The sequence below is a fragment of the Acartia tonsa genome, chromosome 7, assembly GCF_053477335.1.
Source record: "Acartia tonsa isolate MP-2025a chromosome 7, ASM5347733v1, whole genome shotgun sequence".
Classification (NCBI taxonomy): domain Eukaryota; kingdom Metazoa; phylum Arthropoda; class Copepoda; order Calanoida; family Acartiidae; genus Acartia; species Acartia tonsa.
The window spans coordinates 45,753,950-45,770,318 of NC_137266.1; the positions used below are offsets into that span (position 1 = coordinate 45,753,950).

General features: G+C 31.7%; 1 protein-coding gene and 1 long non-coding RNA gene across 2 annotated transcripts; both read left to right on the forward strand.

Annotated features, from left to right (window-relative positions):
• The first annotated feature begins 5,953 nt into the window (after positions 1 to 5,953).
• On the forward strand, positions 5,954 to 11,532 carry LOC145324573 (uncharacterized). The gene is made up of 7 exons (XM_080167155.1): positions 5,954 to 6,026; positions 7,119 to 7,181; positions 7,449 to 7,490; positions 9,398 to 9,448; positions 9,810 to 9,898; positions 10,363 to 10,424; positions 11,527 to 11,532. The coding sequence occupies exons 1-7, from the start codon at positions 5,971 to 5,973 to the stop codon at positions 11,530 to 11,532; spliced, it is 369 nt and encodes a 122-aa protein (XP_080023281.1). The 5' UTR covers positions 5,954 to 5,970.
• A 1,831-nt stretch (positions 11,533 to 13,363) lies between these two features.
• LOC145324338 (uncharacterized) lies at positions 13,364 to 14,469 on the forward strand. The gene is made up of 3 exons (XR_013881249.1): positions 13,364 to 13,474; positions 13,845 to 13,928; positions 14,354 to 14,469. It is a non-coding gene; the product is annotated as an uncharacterized LOC145324338 (long non-coding RNA).
• The last annotated feature ends 1,900 nt before the right edge of the window (positions 14,470 to 16,369 follow it).

Here is a 16,369-nt window from a genome sequence, read left to right on the forward strand (position 1 = left end):
TATGATTAGGGTCGGTCCGTACGTCCGTCCGTACGTCAGTAATGGATAGCTGTATTGGTTAATTTATGCCTGTTAGAATTGTCCTATCGATTTCAAACTTTCAAACATGTTGATTTTTTAACTGTTTTAACAACAATTTTTTATGCGATATAATCATAAGATTGATCAGATTTTTAGAGAACTGATTCCTATTAAAATAAGGTACAATATTTTAAGCGAAGCATCTCTATAATTAAGTCCTGAAAATGACTTAAGAAGTTTTGCAACAAATTTCCGTATAATTTTGTCAAAACTTATTTATATTTTGTATATTCAGTTCTAATGTGGTAGGCGGCATACGGACAAGCCTTTTCCAGAGTATGCGATGCTCCGTGTTTACCAAATAACACCCAGACGCTAATCCCCAGCTTATCACAATTCTACCCAGCCCATTTTTGGCCATTGTGCGCACATCAGAGACGGCGGTCAACTTATACACCGCTGATAATGGGAGGGGCGCTGCCCCTCTCCACTTTGTGCCCCCAGCAACCTACCCTTTTCCCGGAGACGTCTACCTTACCCCCTACGGGAGCCTACCACTCTACTGCTCACCTGGATGGGGCTTCCCCCCATCTCCCCCACACCCTTCTCTACCTAACCCATTTGTAATCTATTTTGTATATAAGTTATTAACTTTGTTGTATGTGCATTCAGTTAATTTCAGTTCAAATATATCTCCTTAACAGTAACTACTTGTAGTTCCTTATTGATAGAATCCTTAAGGCTAGGGGCTCTTTTGAATCGAACTCGCGTTGTAGGGTTGAAATGCTTCACCCTACCACACTAACACACTCCAAAAGTAAATGTTCGTCTGACATAGCGTTTCAGAGCTTCACTTTTATGGATGTTGACATCCCTGTTTTATAACAATGCATCACTATGAGTTTTATAAAACTTAAAAACAATTTTAGAAAGAACATCTATTTTTCTAACGAAGGATTTGTTATTACTTTGATATTACACCCAATTTTCATGTTCTCTATAAAAGTGAAACTCGAAGGGGTCTAAAATAACTACACCCCTTATCCTCCCCCTTTACCCCATCCCTTCCCCTCCTTCTAGATGAACGAATTTACCAATGAATAGATTCCATGTTAGTAACCTATATTGACGACACCATTTTCCCTGTCAAAATATCCACGTATATTCTACATCCATTCTAGTATTGAACTTTACACAAAATATTGTAATAAGACAAAAGGTCGTCTTACTTTGCTCTTATTTAAAAACACATTTATAGTGTACGGGTTCTTTGGATTTACAATGCAGAAATATCTTAATAATAAAGCTTTTGAGGAAACTTATGAACAGGAAAATTAATTTATATTGCGCGGCTTTTATAACAGCTGCAGTATTCAGCAGCCTAAAAACAAGGCAGCTTCTTATTTTCTAAAACCTCTTATATTAACTGCAGCTTTGTTAGAATGGATATAGAATATACGTGGATAATTTGACATAGGAAAAATTGTCGTCAAATTAGCTTGCTAACTCGTATATAATTTATTGGTCAGTTTGTTCATACAGTAGGAGGGAAGCAATGGGATAAAGGGTGTGAATGGAGCGGGTAGTTTTAATTAGCCAGCTGTAAGTTTCCCTTAATTAGAGCGCATCAAAATCTTGTGTAAGATCTAAGTAACAACATTTTCCTGAAGTCATTGACCGCGTGCGTCTTTCTCAAACGCTTCAATGCTATTTGCGCATGTCCTGCTTCTCCAGTTATTAAAAGCGAAGCTTTTCTCTAATTAGGGTCGGTCCGTAAGTCCGTGACGTATAGCTTTTTTCGTTAATTTAGGCATGTTAGAATTGTCCTATCGATTTCAAACTTTGCATGCTGATTCCTTTAGTAGTTAAGTACGATATAGAAAACTCTATAATCACAACCAGGATGTCCGTACGTCCATTTTAAACATGTTGATTTTTTTACTTTTTTAACAACAATTTTTTATGTAATCTAATCGTCCCATTGATCTGATTTTGGGTATATTGATTCCTGAGACAACAAAATATAATGTTATAAGCGAAGCAACTCTATAATCAAGTCCTAAAAATGTAAGTATGTCCATAAAATGTCCAGTTTTTTAATTATTTACTTACAATTTTGCTTCGACTCATATACATTTATATTCTGATTATTCAGTTCTGACACTATACAAATGTTAATGTCCGTATGTCCTACCGTTTCAGTACTTAGCTTTTATGGATGTTGTTATCCTTGTTTTTCTATTTACGCATTTTATCACTTAAAATAAAAGTATGTTTCAGCTTTGACACACTTTTATAGATCTAAATTAAACTAGAACAACTATGTTTATAAGAAGCGCAGCAGCAGCAAACTAAAAATAGGTAAAGCAGAACAGCAAACTGTAATACACTAAAGATTTGGCAATAGGATCTTGACTGAATCTATCGTTTAATAATATTCTAGTGCAGGTTTTATGCTATTTGGCGCGAAGGTGATACAATACCGCCCCCCCCCCTTAATCCAAAATGAAACAAAAAATGCAAGGTATAATCTCCCACTTCCTCTAAGGATAGGGGCGAAGTCACTAATTATAATAAAAGTACGTTTTCTATATTTTGCATTTTTTCTGGGCATATCTTAAAATGCTTTTACAATAACACAAAATTCAGATAACAAGAACAATTATCTGTATTTTAAAGAATGATAAACAATTTTCCAGTAAGGCTTCCAAACCGATTGATATCCGCTGAATTAGAACCGGTTCTCAAAAAACAGAAAAACCATGAATAGCATCGTAATACAAACAATTTTTAAAGAATAATTAAATATCATAGTTTTAATACAAGTTTTAGAATATTTTATTTCAATATCCGCTGAAAGCTGTCTATAATACGATGAGATGAATAACTATTAAGCAATAGAAATATTTTTTTTCATAAGTCAAGCACACCCATTTTGCATTGTACCTCTGAACTAAAGCAAAGATTCTAATATGAATTTTTTTTTAAATGACTTTCTCAAAAAAAAAATCTGCTGTAGTTGTGTCTTTGGTCAGATGTTATGTTTTTAGTTCTGTCAATATTGTCTTTAGAGATGTTTTCAAGTGAAAGCATTCGTCTTTTTGACGTGATTTTGTATATTGTTTAGGTCTTATTAAAAAAGTTTAAAATTAACTAGTATTGTGCTTCAATTTAGGATGTAAATAAAGTTGTTTTTGTTAAAGAAACAAAGAAAAAAAAGTCCTTTAGTAGAGCATAGAAAGAATAAAATGAAAATAGCTTCATAAATAATAATAGTTATTTCTCGCATCGTATTATTCTTATAATTGTACATTTTTTTTATATTCGTAGAAAGCTGGATATAATACGATGCTAGACATAGTTTTTTCGTATGAATGGGAGCCGGTTCCTATCCACCGGATTCGAATGAATTCGAGAAAATAAATTATTTGATCTAAATTAAAGGAACATTCAATATCAAGGACAATAATATGTTATTGTATTATTTTATTTTATGTGTATTTTTATTTAAGCATATACTATTTGATATTATGAATTTACTTATCCTTGTTTTAGCATAAGATGTTCCCCAACTAAATAAAAATAATTGTATACTAAAATTCGCACATGTATTGACTGCATATTATTACAATAGCACAAACTTAGCCTTCCCCTTTTCTTCAATCTCATCCCTAACACTACCTCTTATTTTTTACAAAAATGATTGAAAAATCAATAAGCATGACAACGTCCATAAGGTTAATATCTTTTGAAGCATGACCAAACGACAGACAGATAGTATAGTATAGATGTTCATATACCTTCAATAGCATTCGAGAAAATTACATTGTTCCCATAGCGTTACAGGCTGTCAGACTAACGGACAGACAAGGTATAATATAGAGTAGCTTCGTAATTATAATATTGCTGCAATGAATGCACACTTTGATGTACTACTTATACTTAAATCATGTACTATCTTAAATATGTATGTATAGCAGTACGGATACTAATGTTTATATTGTGTTTGTTAAATCTTAATATTTTAGTTATACTGATTCTTAATTTTTAAATATTTAATTATAGATAAAGTAACTTGCTGCATTTTAAAGGAGAGAGAGTACAACGGTGCTTAAAATGATCTACATTCCTCTCGTTCCACAGTAGTTTTATGGCACAAAGAGATTTGAGAAAATTTTGATTATATCTCCAAAAAGAGCTTTGACATAAATTACTCATATATATCAACATTTTAGTGTATAACTAACTATACTTTACTGTGCTACTTTAGATTTAATTGTGTTTTAATTTGATGAGGCGGTACAATGTACATATTTGTAAATATATTTCTTGTCAATCATTGAATGACAATTAATCTTGTCATGATAATTTTGTATAATCAAAGCTAATCTACAATTATACTTTGTTTGTATGTATGTATGAAAAGGGCTTTTTTAATGGGTAATGGCTAAAATAATAGATTTATTGTCTTAGATTTATAAAAAGGCAAAATAATCCGTCTACCTTAAATAGAATTTTTTTCAGAAGAAAACTTTTTTTATATCTAGTCAAATTAATTTTAAGAAATTACTACAATTACCCACCAAATGTGTACACTTTCTAACCAATAACATTGCATTGTCTATTGTTTAATTTGTTTTGTTTCTATTAGTTTAATTATGATATTAATCATCTAGACCTCTATATCTATTGTACTGTTAACGTTTGACGTTATATCAAGCAAAATCATAATTAAAGCACTATCATTTCAAAAACTATACTTTTATATTTATATGTCTAGCAGATTCTCATATTGAGGTGAATGACGAATTAAATATAATTTCTTACTAATGGAAATAATCGTCCCAAGTGATCTATTCCTTGTTCTAATTTAGTTTACAAAAGACACGTATGCAAGAAAGCAAAATGTACCAAAAGTTGGTTTATTATTCTTCAAGTTTTGTTAGGGCTCGACAGCCGCAAATTTCCTGCTGCTTAAAAGTTGGTTTGGCTGCAGATTGTTAATTTCCTAGCGGCGGCTGTAAATCTCAAAGAACTTAAACTGTAGCGGTTGCCAAAACCTGGCGGGTCTAAACAGAAAGAACAGCTGCGGATTCGACTGCCATCCCCTGTGTTTTTATTTTGGTTAATGAAAGGGAATTAAAGACATATGTACAGTATTACTTGTACTATTGGACATATAAATAAGGATTAGTAAATTAAATTCAAATTGATAATTACTAAAATATCTATTTTATTAGGGTGTAGATACCCTTCTCAAAAATAGCTATTAACCTTTCCTGTGCTATAAGAAAATTCACTGCAAATGAGAAACATATTGGCTATGCAGTTTGCGAAATTCTTCGCTACACACAAACAAACATCATGTTACTCTTATATAATAGAAGTAGTATATACCAGATATAATCAATATATTTTTTTCCATATATGAAAAAATATATATTTCTTTCTTCTTTTGCCCTATCACTGTTTATATGTTTTGTTTATTATTTAGTTAGTGATAGACATTTATTCAGTTATCTTCTTTTCTTATTATACAAAATATAATTGATTCACAGGCTGATTGCTGCCCTTAAAATAAGCAATTGTAGGGCATTGTTATGCACAGAAGCCACCCTCCCCCACACACACAGAATGAGATTACCATTTGTTTATTTATTGCTTTAACTTAGGGTAAGTGAGATTATATTGGGTAGCCCCGCTGGGTTGGTACAACGTAAGCGTTGGCCATGCAGGGTTAGGTAAAGGTAAAACACTGTACCCCAAAATTCTTTTATATTTAATTTTAATTGAGTTTAAGTGATCTACAGGTTTTTTGAGAGAAATCATGGATTGTTTGTATTTACTAACTTGCAAGCTGGCAGATTACATCTAATTTGCTAAAATACTCTAAACAGTCAATTAAATATACATATTGGTTAATTTCAGAAAAAAAATGTGTTGTTAACAATGGAAATATTATTTAATCTAGGATTGAATCATGTTTTAACGGATATTTTTATCAGGTATTAATTATTTAAAGTTAAATGCTGTTTAAATGTCAAAGAAACAATAATTACAATAAATTACTCGCGTCTAAAGGTTAGAATCTAGTTCCAACTAGCGACATTACTGAAAGAGCTTAAAAACTACTGTTGCTTTGTCAGATGCGTGTTTTGTAATGAACGATTTGCTGTTGCTTTATTAATAGATGATAAAGTTAGGGATTAAGGAGGGCATTGGTGTTTAAAAATAAATCTTTCATCCAATTCTCAGGTGTCATATTCTGTGTTTGGTATCTTTGATCAACAATAAAAAGTTATATAGATGTATACCTTTAGCCAGTATCCCCTCCCTTCTTGAATTACTCTAGGGGCACTTGAGGAGGGGGGAATTGAATTGGATAACCAATTTTCTTAATTTAGATGATTTTATAAGTAAAAAAAAACTTCGGGAAGGGGGGGGGGGAAATTTAAAAAAAATGAAATTGAAAATTTTTTGGGGGGGAAGTGAAGGGGTAATTTTTTTCTAGGGGCAATTTCTGTTGGGAGATTGCGACCCTCCCACAAAATATTAATAAACCTTCCCGGGACATATGAGAAGCTACCCTGTTAAGAAGAACCCGATCTGTTCAGCGGTTAGCGAGATCCTTCGTTACAAACAGACAAACAAACAGACAGACAGACATCGTTCTACTTTGTATTATAGATAAAACAATGACAAATTTAGACAAAATCAGACTTGTAAGAAAATATCAATTTGTTTAATGTATAAGGCGTTGAATTAAATTTCCGTAGTATTTCATAAAAAAGGGTTTTATGAATTCAGTAAAAATCTGTTTTGCCTAAAAAAAGATAGGATCACATAGTAAAAAATATAATGCTGGGTATGAAGAAAATAAAAGTAAAAAGTTTTTTATATTCAAAATCCATTTTAAGATATTTTGACGATGGTACTTTTAAAATAGTTTGTATGTTCGTCGATCTATTTGTTGTTTTTTCATGCACCTTTTGGTAATTTGAATTACGACAAGAGATTATCTTTAATAAAAATGCTAAAAAATAATTTAAGTAACTCTCTAATTCTCTCTAAATGTATATAAAACAAATTATATTAAGATTGGATCCAAAAAGTCTGAAACATAGTAGATTAGTGTCTCAAAAATGGAACAATTTTATTAGGTAAAAAATATTTTTTTTTATCTTACTACTTATTTATGTCTTTTTGAAGTTATACCTGGGAAGAAAATTTACAATCAACCAATATTGATTAAGAAGGGATGTTAATTAATCTCTTTATCCTTGTTCATTTCTAATTTAAGAATTCTTGCAAAGCTTCCAATTTTAATATTTTAACAGACAAAGGCATAGACATCCAACTTCTAACCCTAACCCCAACCTAACGCTATTAACCTATTACCTAACCTAATATAATTACAAACTTTTTAGACACCATATTTGGGACTCCAGGAAGCAAAAAGAAATTTTAAGGTATGCATTTGTAAAATCTAGAATTTAAAAAATTTTTATTTTTTTCAATAAGATGTGTATACATACATTTATTTCAACTTCTTTTTTTCCACAATAAGAAATATTGCAAATGTTTTAAAGAATAATTAAAACGGAAATGGTCAATTGTAAAAATATATTTGACCTAAATGTTTAAGAACAACAATTATAAATAAGACTAATCTAATAACTAAACCCCGAACAAACATATTATGCAAATCTGAATTTTCAAAATAGCATCTTTATTATTCATTTAGGATGATTTTACAATAAATATGAAATGTAGATGCCTCTTTTGGTTACAAAATTCCTTTGTTATTTTTTAATTAATCAGCACCAATAAAGCACAAGATCTCAAAAACAGCATTTGGGGGAAATACTGGTGAACAAACATATTATGCAAATCCAAAACAAAGCAAAAAAAAAAGTTTTTTTGGCACTTTTCTCCTTTTTTAAAGATTGATTATGATAAAATAATAATTTTTTAAGGGATTTATGCATTAATTATTATGAAATATAGTATAAGGTAGAAATTAATGATTTTTCTACTACTACCCTGAAAATTATACAAAAATGTTTTTTGGTGTGTTGAAAAAATCTATTTTAAAATTTTGATTTTGAGGATGATAACCTTTAAGATGCCCCTATTGGTAGTGATGGTGAGCCAAATGTTATCAAAGTGCAAATGACAACTTATATATTAAACTATGATCCAATTTTTGTAGTTATAGCATCCTCCAACCCAGCATTATTAAAAAAGAAAAGAATTGCAATTTTATTTACTTCAATTCATAAGGTGAGTACAGTAGTTTTTAGAAGATGGTTATATTTCTTGTTGGAAGGCTCCATTGGAGGCTGCTATGACTACAAAAAATGGTACATAGGTTAATAGACAAGTTGTTTTAATGGGCATGTACTTAGATAACATTTGGCTCACCATCTCCACCAATAGGGGCATCTTAAAGGTCATCATCCTCAAAATTAAGATTTTAAAATAAATTTTTTTAACACATAAAAAAACATTTTTGTATACTTTTCAGCGTAATTTTTATCTTTAACATGTATTTAGGTTCATCCATAAGACTGGGGGTCAGCAGCTGTCCTCTAAAGTGATAGGGATCGAATTTATTTTTTTCAAACATTTCTTATTTAGAAAAATCATTAATTTCTACCTTATACTATATTTCATAATAATTAATGTATAAATCCCTTTAAAAAATATTATTCTATCATAATCAATCTTTAAAAGAGGAGAAAAGTGCCAAAAAACCCTTTTTTTGCTTTGTTTCGGATTTGCATAATATGTTCACCAGTATTTCCCCCAAATGCTGTTTTTGAGATCTTTTGCTTTATTGGTGCTGATTAATTAAAAAATAACAAAGGAATTTTGTAACCAAAAGAGGCATCTACATTTCATATATATTGTAAAATCATCCTAAATGAATAATAAAGCTGCTATTTTGAAAATTCAGATTTGCATAATATGTTTGTTCAGGGTTTATATACATATGTGAATAGTTATTCCTTTATAAACACTCCCTAAAATTTGAAGAAATAAAAATCCCTTTCTTTCCCTGAGGGCCATAATTGGAAGATCTAAAAGTTTTTTTGGGAGATTTTTTTTTTGGAAAAGCTTTTGATGCTGTGAGTATTGGTGCAAAAAATGGGGACAAATTTCAAATTGTTTTGGCGTGTGACGTCATACCCCCATCTCTTTTCTAGGGGGTTTCTTTCCTCCTTCCCTTTTCTTTCCCTTCACTTGTGACGTAAATAATCAGCCCCGTCAAGCAATTTAAAATTTGTCCCCATTTTTTGCACCAATACTCACAGCATCAAAGCTTTTGTTAATATAGGAATGTTAGTTCAATATACATTTTGTTTTATTTCAGACGGAACTTATGGCGTGTGGGAAATTTTTCTTTACATCAATTTCAAAGCAGGTTAATTATTTTCTTATCTGCGAAGCTACTCTTTAATTATCTTTGTTAGACAATAGTTCTGTAACACTATGAGGAAATGTAATTATCTCGGATGCTATTAACGATATACAACAGAACTTTGAAATAAAATATCCTATGACATAAGTACATCTAGTATATGTGATATGTCTTTAAGTTTTTATATTATCTCTATTTCTTTTCTTTCATATAAATATTGAACACCTGCTCTATTTCTTACTTAGTCAGTTTATCCAATTAATGATTTTTTTGTGCTTCGCTACTTGGATGTTGTCATCCTTGTTCTAATATTATTGCATCTTATTGTAAAATATTAAACAGAAATTATTATTTTATTTTTCAGGGTGTCGATAACCAGTATATTATCAGATAATAGCAGCATAGCTGTTGGATATACAAATGGCTGTGCTGCTTCACTAGATATTAATACAGGTTTCAGACATTTTTTATTTTTATGCAATAATAAACTAAATTTTAATTATGTAAAATCCTTATAGAAAAGTGACAGGATCTGTGTGTGTGTCTGTCCAGAAGGACCTTGCTGACCGATAAGCCAATTTGGTTCTCCTTTACAGTCTAGCTTATCATAGGTCATAGGAAGGTTTATAGCTATTGGTTGACGGTACCACCACCCTGTTAGGATAAATGGCCACTTGAAAATAAATACCAACAATTATTTTAGAGTGTCGCTAGGATGTATAACTAAATTCACTTTCCTTCTAAATGGGTGCCGAAACTTTTCCATTTTAAAACAACAGAGATTTCGACTCCCTCCCCCCTAAAAAAACACACACACAAGGGCCCCTTTAAGCCTCTAGGGGCGTAACTGCTAGTGATAAACAAAATAACTTATTATGTGAGGTGTTTTTTTAGTAAAGCTCTTTTTAACCTTTTAGGAGAAGTGATAAATGAATATGTGGTGAAACCTGGCACATGTGATAGATTTATGAGTTCACAGGCGAGTAAATTAAATATTAGAGTGATGGCATCTAAATTTTATAGTATGCTACTTGTATGCAATTATTTAAGATACATTTAGAGCATTGGATTAAAACATACAGGAAGGAATATATATTTCAATATTTTAGTTCTATTACAATTATTTTGTTTTGAAGTACAAGAGTATCTTTCTATTTTATGTAAGATATTTATTTAATTCGTTCAACTTCTTTATATAAACCAAATTTGTTTTCGGCTTTTGTAACTTATCTTGGATAAAAGAGTGAAAAAAGATAAGTAGATATTAAAGTAAAGTAATAGAGGAGGCAAGGGTTAAATAACTTTGTGTGGGGACCCTGAGACGACTTTGAATACAAGCCAATAGCGTAGGAAATATCATCACTGTCAAGTCGCTACAAAAGAGAAAAAAAACAATTTGCTAGCAGACGAAAAAGGTCCCTAACACTGTATACAGATAGTTGTCTGGCGTATACATCTATACTTATACATTTTAAAGTAGATAACAATATGTTATATGTATTGGCATGCATGGTGTGCTATAGCTTCCGCCAAGTTTTTTAAACGCAAGGTGTTTCATAAAAATACATTATTAAAAATGAAGATTGGTTAATGAAACAGATCTATAGTATAGATGTATATACAGACAACTACCTCCCACCTTTTCCAATGACCTTTTTCGTATGCTAGCAAAATGTTTTCTGCTGCTTGGATGTGTTAATATTCCCGACACCGTTGGTTGATTTATAAAGTCCCAATTGAGAGTCGGCACAAGGTCAATAGGATAGGCAAAACAATTAGTTAACCCCTTCGCCCTCTAATGTTTATGATGTAACGAAGCATTTTTTGTTATGGTAATACATTCAGAGAACTTTAATTGAAAATATGAAAAAAGCTTTATGCAAAAGACATTACACACCATTATATGTATAGATATATAATACTATTGGCAGATGGCTAATAGCCTCTTTAGTTGATTATCATACCAAAGATACAACTAAAGTACCTTTCATTGACTAAGAAATACATATATTAGAAATCAATAATATAAAGAAGTAAGAAATTTGCGTCCTTCATGAAAATGAATTCTATTTCACTTTTAGACGTGATACAGAAGGACAAATTAGGTCATATAATTGCAGTTTTTATGTCCACGAATGCGAGCACATGATTATTAAACCTTGGATACCAACATACTTTACTGAAATGCTCTTTCCCTCCCACGCTGGTATTGTCTGGATTTGTGAATACAAAATAGATAAGAAACTTAACTGAAGTGGATTAATTTATAGAAATGCATTAAATTTTTCTTCTCCGGCTAAATTTACAATCTAAGCATCTAGTTATCAAAGATATTTGGCTACTAGAGGTGATATCAGTGTTTACATGTCAATATGTGTATTTTATATGGGTACACTTTATTTTACTCCACAATTTCCTACATTGTTTAGAAGTACCCTTTTAATTACCAGACAAATAAATTTTTCCAGCATGGCTTCCAAACTAATATCTGCCAGGGAGTAAGGGAGGGGACAATGGACAATTAATTCAATATAAGAGTTATCAAAGAAAGGGCATGAAATACAGTTTAATCCAATAAATTTGTAGGAAATTATAAAGGGATTGTTAATTGAATAATAGATTTCCATAGCGTCATGTAAAGTGAAATCACAACTTGTTTTTGATGAAATATATTGAGGTTTTTTGGTGTGATTTTTATATTAAAAGATTATTGGACCCGGCCAGCTGCTAGCAAGAATATGACTGCCCCTTTTTATTCTGTTTATTTCCCTTGCCCCTTACCCCCACCTCCCTTCTCCCCTCTCCCCGTCTGCAATATTTAAAACATACATAACGAGTAGCGGCATTTCATGCGCAAGTCCCCAAACTCAGTCAGAAACTGCTAAATTCTTGCACATTCCCTTAAAGCCAGTCCCCAAAGTCTGAGACTTCTAAAAATTGAATATTCGATCCATTGTCCCCTCCCTTACTCCCTGAATATCTGCTGAATTATGGATAGCCATACTAAATATTATTTATGGTATTTTATTACAGACAATTTTCTTTGAACAATAAAATAAAACTCATAAAATCAATACCAGTTTTGTTGGCACAGACCTTTGGGCAACAAAACTGGAAGTAATCTTTTAGTTTTTTCAGTTTACTCTCCGTGGAAATCTGACTGTAATTCGTTGCGATAAAATAATATTACCTGCAACTTGTAATTACACAAAGGAGATTTAAAGGGGCAGGAGAATATTCAAAAAAAATTCCAAATATTTATGGTGGGTCTATACAAAGTTAAAAGAGTATTGCAATCTCTCGCGACACTTTTTAGTCGAACCATGAAGGATCAACTTATGGATTAGGTAAAGTCAAGGGCATCCATGGATGCAGTGATAGGAGAATTGATGATAGATTTATCTACCCTCAATTTTCAATTTCAAAAGGTTTAATGAATATAAATTGTCTAAATCGGCCAAGAGGAGAATAGTTACGGTACATCCAAGACCTGTCATTTGTTCAAACATTTTACAGATTTGAGTACTTAAGAGCATATTTTTTTTCATTTCGTACGCTTCTAACTGTCGCAAATCTTATGATAAAGCTCATCTTGGGTAAATTATAATGTGTACAATTTCTTTCCTCGTATAATGTGAAGCTCATGACAAACCACATAATAAGTTAGTTTTGAATATTTTAATTTCTTAGTATAAAGTTAGCTTCATAAAAATTATATCGTCAAAAAAATTCATCGCACTATTTCTTGAAAAAATATAAAATTGTTTATGTCTGCAAAATGTCCATTTTTAAGATTGACCAAAAATGCCTATCTAGATATATTATATCTATTGATTAACGGTAGAAAATAGTTTAATCAAATTTCAGCTAAGAAATAGTATTGCCCTAAGGACTAATAAAATGATTTTATATTTAATTCCAGGTGAAATTGTCGGCTAGCCATGTATGTGTTTTGTCTGTTGGATCCATAGAAGATGGAACACACTTGTTTTCAAGAGTTCCTTTCTTTATGATTAATCTATGGAGTAGGTAAATAGTGTTTATGCTTCTATAAAATTGTTAAAACCTGCCGACAAATTGGTTTAAATTAGCAACTTACGCGAAGCTTTTCTCAGCTTATACCAACACTGAAATTAATTCGGGAAAAAATCACATAACCTATATGTGTTTTTCAGCTGTCGTTGGGGGGCAACACATCGTAAAATTGACGACCTCTCCATTTGCCCCCCAAATATTATTTTATATTTATTTCGCTTGTTGGTTATACCTTATACCTTGGCTTATCTACGTCTGCCGTGCTCTGCTAAAAGTCCATTATTTTATGCAGAGAACCATATCAATATTATTTTTTGACAAATTTGGTAGGCTTGCACAGACATAATGATTCCTGTTATTTTAGGTACAATAACACTGAGCCTGTTTTTACCTATGGATCCGAAGTGGTTCTTGAGTTTGAACTTACCGATAACTATTTCTGTTTAAGGTAACTAATGTATGTTAACAGTGTCTTAATTTCTGTCTATAAAGGGTCTTAGGTAAAGTAATACTCACTAAGTAAACCCCTTCTATATTATCTCAGCTTCTGAGAGAGCTAGAGGGCCAAAAAATTGGTTCTCTCTTTTAATACTGAACTTTAGACAGTAATACAGTTATAACTTTTAATTTTATTTACCCCTCTTTTACCGTTATGGGCTAACAGTATGGCGTCGGAACCTATCAATATCCGCTGGATTAAAACCGTTTCTCAACCACACTGAAAAATCATGTATGGAATCGTATTACAGACAATATTCCGTGAATATTAAAATAAAACTCATATAATAGGAGGCAATAAATCACTATTCTAAAAAAGCAAAGCATTAGACGTTAATTTTCTATAATTTAATTATGATTTATCTTTTTTTTTAGAGAAAATTCATCAATGAAGATATGGCCACTTTGTTCAGAGATCATATCAAATGGACCTGTTAAAATAAATGTTCAAGATGTTACTGTTATTTATGGAAACTTTACGCTTAACAAAGGAAAATATTATCTCAAAGATAAAAAGCTAAGGTTTCTTAATAAAAATTTCTGAAATATCAAACCTAATAATTTACATTTTTAACCATGAAGTTTTAAAATCACTTTTTTATATAATTGAATATTTTTGTTCTTTGATTGTTCAGCTGCTATATACTTTGGTCAGTCAAACAAAATTTGCTATTAATTGTTCAATTAAAATTCATAACAAGAGATAACTTTTATTAGATCAAATATTGATATGGTCTGAAAAAAATTTTTATCACCAAAGGTAAATACTTTTTTTAGTACATCGTTTTGTGGTAGGGTGAAGCGTTTTAACCCTACAACGTGAGTTCGATTCAAAAGAGCCCCTAGCCTTAAAGAAACTACAAGTAGTTACTGTTAAAGAGATATATTTGAACTGAATGCATTTATAATAAGGTTACTCGTTTATATACAAAATAGATGATAAATAAGTTAGGTAGAAAGGGTGTGGGGGAGATGGGGCGGAGCCCCATTCAGGTGAGCAGTAGAGTGGTAGGCTTCCATAAGGGGGGAAGATAGACATCTCCCGGAAAAGGGTAGGTTGCTGAGGGCATGAAGGAGAGAGGGGCAGCGCCCCTCCCACTATCGGCGGTGTCCAGGTTGACCGCCACTTATGATGTGTAGACAATGCCCAGAGGGGGCTGGATAGAATGGTGATAAGCTGGGATTAGCGCCGGGGTGTGATTTGATAAGCAGCGAAGCATAGCATACTCTGTAAAAGGCCTGTCCGTATGCCGCCTACCACAGTTTCATGTTTGATACAAATATTTTCAAAGGTAAGCAAATAAATCTTCATTATAATTTACTTATAAACGAAGGATTTTTTTAGGTTTCTTTACTATTATTTAAAAACCAGAGAAATAAGAAAATAAATAAATAAGTTAATAATAAGTAAATAAATAAGTAAATAAGTTACAAAATTGATTTATTATCTCTATTTTTGGAATATTGATTCGAGAGACAATATAAGTAAAGCTTCTATAATATTAAGTGTTCAAATGTAAGTATGTCTATATTAAGCATGTTAATGTTCAAATGTATGGCCGTCTGATTGGTTGGGTTTTCTTTTCATATTTTATTGATGTCATATAAATTAGAGGTTTTTCAACTTTCAGATTTGTGTAAATAAAATCCACTGTATAAACCACTATAACATCTAACATGTAGGTATATATACGGATCTTGGACAAAGTAGCCTCGGACAAAGTAGCTTCGGACAAAGTAGCTTCGGACAAAGTAGCTTCCGGACAAAGTAGCTTCCGGACAAAGTAGCTTCCGGACATTTACTTAAGAAAAGTAGCTTCTAATAGTAATAAAGGTTATGGCCGCAGCGCTCGGCCCCCTGGCCTGCCTAGCCGCGGGCGCTCGGCCCCCTTGCCTATAACCTAACCTAACCTAACCTATGTATGAATGTTTAATGTACATTAACTTCTAATTTTTTATTGAAAATAAAAGTAAAACGTCCTAAAATTTTTCAAAAGTTATTAAATAAAAAAATCTTCCAAATTAAAAGATAAAATCCACCACTGCTGTTAAAAAAGTTGAACAATAAAATCCAATATGGCGATAAAACACACAGGGACGAAATTCAAAACCGAAATTTCTTTCTTGAATAACTTTGTCTACAGGGTGAAATTTAAAATCCGTCCGACAGTTGTCCCAAAGTCTGTGTTGGCTACCCAACGGCATGGTTTCGAACCCGATACAACCTTGCATTAAAAATATCGACCCTTACCTCACACTTAATAAATGTGATATCACTTGAAAAGTTTTTAGGGGGTTTTACTTAAAAGATGTCGCATTAGGAGGTTTGTCGTTTAGGAAGCTACTTTTCTTAAGTAAATGTCCGGAAGCTACTTTGTCCGGAAGCTACTT

Coding starts and splice junctions, on each gene's coding strand:
- LOC145324573 (XM_080167155.1), top strand. CDS start 5,971: ATGGAAATATTATTTAATCTAGGATTGAATCATGTTTTAACGGATATT. Junction 6,027..7,118: donor TTAACGGATATTTTTATCAG/GTATTAATTATT, acceptor AATTATATTAAG/ATTGGATCCAAAAAGTCTGA. Junction 7,491..9,397: donor AAGCAAAAAGAAATTTTAAG/GTATGCATTTGT, acceptor GTTTTATTTCAG/ACGGAACTTATGGCGTGTGG.